This window comes from Condylura cristata, unplaced genomic scaffold (assembly GCF_000260355.1).
Source record: "Condylura cristata isolate star-nosed mole 26May11 unplaced genomic scaffold, ConCri1.0 scaffold00013, whole genome shotgun sequence".
In the NCBI taxonomy this organism is placed as follows: domain Eukaryota; kingdom Metazoa; phylum Chordata; class Mammalia; order Eulipotyphla; family Talpidae; genus Condylura; species Condylura cristata.
Window position 1 is genome coordinate 35852469 of NW_004567114.1, and position 5119 is coordinate 35857587.

Below are 5119 nucleotides of genomic sequence, written 5' to 3' on the forward strand. Positions count from 1 at the left end.
CGCCGCCGCCCGCCGCGGGGAGGGCGGGCTCCTCAGTGCGAGGGGCGGGGCCTTTTCGTTCACGTGACCCAGAGGGGCTGGAAGAAAAACAGAGCCAGTCTGCGCCAGAGTCTCATTATATTCAAATATTCATTTTAGGAGCCATTCCGTAGTGCCATCCAGAGCAACGCACTGCCGCAGCTCCTCTGAACCTTTCCAGCAAGTTTGTTCAAGATTGGCTGTCAAGAATCATGGACTGTTATTATATGCCTTGTTTTCTGTCAGTGAGTAGACACCTCTTCCTTCCCCCATCCCGGGAATTCATTCCACCCTCTCCGCCCTTGCTCGCCTTGTGTCCCTCCCGTCGGACCTTCCTTCCAGAGTCCACACTCCGCTTTCTGGCAGCGCTGTAGCTCTCTTCTTAGCGGAGCAGCCACGGCGCTCTAAGCATATCGGTTCTGTTTAAAGTGCAGTCTGCTCTTCCACTCGCCTCTCAGGGTGCGTTACAAGAAAGTCCAGAGGGAGGGGGCTAAGGAGATGAAAGGTCCGCAGCCAGGGGTTGTACCTGGTGGGTTAACCACCGCTCACATCACCACGGCCGCTCGCCCCGGGAGCGCCTAGTGCCCCAGCGGCGAGTTCTCAGCTGCTTGTCAAAATTCACCGAGATCACTCCGGATTCCTTCTCCCTTTCTCTGGGAGTGAGCGAGCGGGCGCGTTCAGATTCTTTTGGCTGGGCATTTCACACTCATCAACCACAGTAGTATAAATCGTAAGCCATTCGGTCAGCTTCCAGACCACCTTCTCGGCCTCTGGACCCAACCGCCCCGTGTCTTCGCCCTTCCCCAGCTTTTCTGCCTGCCTTCCCTCCAGCTCGAACCCAGCTGGAAGCTGTGGAAGCCGGGCTCCAGGGGTAGAGGAAGAAAGGGGAGTGGAGAAGAGAGGAAAAGGCTGAAGGTCTGAAGTGGAGAGCGATGGCATTTTAATTCTCCCTCCCCCACCCGTTTGCCCCCTCAATGTTAACTGTTTATCCTTGAAGAAGCCAAGCTGAGATCATGGCTCAGATAGCAGTTGGGACAAAAAAAGATTAACAGGATGGAGGCTATCTGATTTGGGGTTATTTGACTGTAAACAAGTTAGACCAAGTAATTACAGGGCAATTCCTACTTTCAGGCTGTGCATGGCTGCAGCTGCTGGTGGTGGGGGTGTGTGAGAGAGAAGACACAAACTTGATCCTTCTGACCTGTTTTACATGTTGGCTCTTCATTTCTAGCCCTATATGCATATGCAGAGACATCTCTATTTCTCTCAAGTTACTGGTGTTTGTTTATTCTTTAACCTTCCACCTCCTCCCCCTCCCCAGAGACACCATGATTCCTGGTAACCGAATGCTGATGGTCGTTTTATTATGCCAAGTCCTGCTAGGAGGCGCGAGCCATGCTAGTTTGATACCTGAGACGGGGAAGAAAAAAGTCGCCGAGATTCAGGGCCACGCGGGAGGACGCCGCTCAGGGCAGAGCCATGAGCTCCTGCGGGACTTCGAGGCTACGCTTCTGCAGATGTTCGGGCTGCGCCGCCGCCCGCAGCCTAGCAAGAGCGCCGTCATCCCGGATTACATGCGGGATCTTTACCGGCTGCAGTCTGGGGAGGAGGAGGAGGAAGAGCAGATCCACAGCATTGGTCTGGAGTACCCTGAACGTCCCGCCAGTAGGGCCAACACCGTGAGGAGCTTCCACCACGAAGGTCAGTCCCTGCCATAGGTCTCGGAGTGCTGGGGCGGGAGTTGCTCTCGGGGCTGGCCTGAGGGGCCCTAGCAGCCTTGGGGGGAAAAGAGTTCAGATTACATCAAAGCCCCGGGTCCAAAAGAGTCTGGGGAACAGGGCTGCTTACCTCCAAGAATTTCCAGAGCTGTGGCTGAATTTATTTTTTGGAGACAGAGGGGAAGGGTCTGGGGAGTGACACCACTCAGACGTGAACTAGCCCCAGCAGTGTGTTTTTGCTATATCAAAGCCTTTTCTGCCAGTTTTTCTGCTCATTTTTTTTCAAAGCACCTACTGAATTTAATATTACAGCTGTGTGTTTGTCAGGTTTATTCAATAGGGGCCTTGTAATCCGATCTGAATGTTTCCTAGCGGATGTTTCTTTTCCAAAGTAAATCTGAGTTATTAATCCACCAGCATCATTACTGTGTTGGAATTTATTTTCCTCTCTGAAACATGATCAACAAGGCATGCTCTGTGTTTCCAAGATCGCTGGGGAAATGTTTAGTAACATACTCAAAAGTGGAAGAAGAGGGAGAGGGTGGTGTGTGCATGTTTCCTCCTGCCTCTGCTCTGCGGGCCCCTCTTTTTCTTTACAACCACTTGTAAAGAAAACTGTGTACACAAAGCCAAGAGGGCTTTAAAGGGGAGTCTGGTGGTGGTGGAGTAAGGAGTTGACACATGGAAATTATTAGACACATAAAGGAGATGCTTTCTGTCTTTGGTGCTTGCAGAATGCTAGCTAGTTTTCTAGGTTTGCTAGCTGTTCCATATATCTGCTTCTTCAAATTAAAAGGAATGCTGAGTCTCCCCTAAAAGACTTCCAGTCTAAGCAGAATTCACCATCCATCACCCAGCTGTTAGCTATTTCTTGATGTTTTGATTTCTCACAAGTTCGTGTGCTTCTTTTTTTTTGCTTTTCCTCCCCAACTGTGCCTAGAACATTTGGAGAACATCCCAGGGACCCGCGAAAACTCTGCTTTTCGTTTCCTCTTTAACCTCAGCAGCATCCCGGAGAACGAGGTGATCTCCTCCGCCGAACTCCGACTCTTCCGGGAGCAGGTGGACCGGGGCCCTGACTGGGAGCAGGGCTTCCACCGTATAAACATTTATGAGGTTATGAAGCCCCCGGCAGAAGTGGTGCCTGGGCACCTCATCACACGACTACTGGACACGAGACTGGTCCACCACAATGTGACACGGTGGGAAAGTTTTGATGTGAGCCCTGCGGTCCTTCGATGGACCCAGGAGAAGCAGCCTAACTATGGACTGGCCATTGAGGTGACTCACCTCCATCAGACACGGACCCACCAAGGCCAGCATGTCAGGATTAGCCGATCGTTACCTCAAGGGAGTGGGGATTGGGCCCAGTTAAGGCCCCTCCTGGTCACCTTTGGCCATGATGGCCGGGGACACGCTTTGACCAGACGCCGGAGGGCCAAGCGTAGCCCCAAGCATCACCCACAGAGGGCCCGAAAGAAGAATAAGAACTGCCGGCGCCATTCACTCTACGTGGACTTCAGCGATGTGGGCTGGAATGACTGGATTGTGGCCCCACCAGGCTACCAGGCCTTCTACTGCCATGGGGACTGCCCCTTTCCACTGGCTGACCACCTCAACTCAACCAACCATGCCATTGTGCAGACTCTGGTCAACTCCGTCAATTCCAGTATCCCCAAAGCCTGTTGTGTTCCCACTGAACTGAGTGCCATCTCCATGCTCTACCTGGATGAGTATGACAAGGTGGTACTGAAAAACTATCAGGAGATGGTAGTAGAGGGATGTGGATGCCGCTGAGATCAGGCAGCCCTTGGGGATACACGTGCACACACACACAAACACACACACATTCTCATCCACTTACCTACACACTACACAGACTGCTTCCTTATAGCTGGACTTTTATCTTAAAAAAAAAATGCAAAAAAACCCCTAAACATTCACCTTGACCTTATTTATGACTTTACGTGCAAATGTTTTGACCATATTGATCATATATTTTGACAAATATATTTATAACTACATATTAAAAGAAAAAAATAAAATGAGTCATTATTTTAAATGTAAACGATGTTCTTTTTCTCATTAATCCTTTCACTTCCCCTTTTGCCCTGTCTTTTTTGACAGAGTTTTGTTTCTGATGAAGTGGTGCCCAAGGCAGGATGGAAGTCAGAGGGTGGTAACTGGAGGTGGTTAAGTTGGAGGGACAGGAAGTCAACTGATGGTAGAGCTATGGTAATTGCCAGGATGAATTGTTTTCCATTTCTATTTAATGTTAACAAGGACGCAGCATCCTCTCCCATCTGGATGACACATGCCTTGGAGAAACAGTGGGATGAAAGGAGTAGGCCAGATTAAAGATGCACGTTGTTTTACGCTTCTTGGACATGTTCAAGATTTTCTCACCTGTGAGAGGTGTGCCTCAGCTGAGTGTGGTGAACAAGTCTCAGCTCTAGGGAAATGATTCCCACCTCTGCTTTTATCATACTCCAGGGTGTCTCATTTCTTACAGGTACTAATGTTGTGTTTTCAAACCAAAACTAATTTTTACAGTCACATGAATGTGTGATTATATGTGTGTGCTTTTAAAAGTTATTTTTTAAGAAGGGTGTATCCAGAATGTGCCTTAACTGCAAGAAGTTTCATGACCGCTATTTTGATATATCTCTCAGTAGGATTCCCCACTGCACTTGACTTTCATTGCACAAAGGGCTTAGTGGAATTCCTGGCAATAGGAATTAGGTACTGGAGGGTGGGATTGCTAAGTGTAGGTTCTCTGAGTTTATATTCACTGTGTTTCACTCTATAGATAATCTTGTGAGTTGAATGTCAGTTCTCCTGTGTCTCTGTTCTCCTACCTCTGAAGCTGGGCAGAAAGTGATACAGCTGATGGATGTGATGATCTGAACCAGTTTCTTCAAAGCAAAACTCATTTTCTAGCCAAAGTAGAAAAGGATAATTGAGCGGGTTTCCCTCAGTTAAAGGTTGTACCATCCAGGCAGAGAAATGAGATGGAAAGAAGGCATTCCAGAGGAGAGTCTTGCCTTTCTTACTTGCCATCAGCAACCAAACTCAGCCCTGGAATTTTAGCCTGCTTAGAGTCATTTCTTAAGTGCCCATGTGTTCAGTATGGGTTTGGATAGTTTGGGTACAGAAGTGATGCCTCTGTTTACTCTGTGTGGGGAGGGCTTATAGGGGTGCATTTCTGATTAACAAGGTATAGATGTGTGGTGGTGTGCTGCACCAGGAGAGAGAATGTCGGCATGCATACCTCTGGCATTTGTGCTTTCCACACACAGTCATGTACATACACTCTTCCATGTGCTGGGGTGGGGGCTGGAGGGTGTGGATGGGGTGAGGGGGTGAAGCGGATTCATTTTTGT

General features: G+C 49.1%; 1 protein-coding gene across 1 annotated transcript in view; it reads left to right on the top strand.

The window, feature by feature from the left end:
• BMP4 (bone morphogenetic protein 4) overlaps positions 1-3804 on the top strand; it is a 7122-nt gene extending 3318 nt beyond the window's left edge. Inside the window, exons 2-4 of the mRNA XM_004681862.1 lie at positions 139-263; positions 1340-1719; positions 2677-3804. Of these exons, the coding sequence (XP_004681919.1) occupies positions 1347-1719; positions 2677-3533 (1230 nt within the window). The 5' untranslated portion in view covers positions 139-263; positions 1340-1346 and the 3' untranslated portion in view covers positions 3534-3804. The remainder of the gene's footprint in view (positions 1-138; positions 264-1339; positions 1720-2676) is intronic.
• The last annotated feature ends 1315 nt before the right edge of the window (positions 3805-5119 follow it).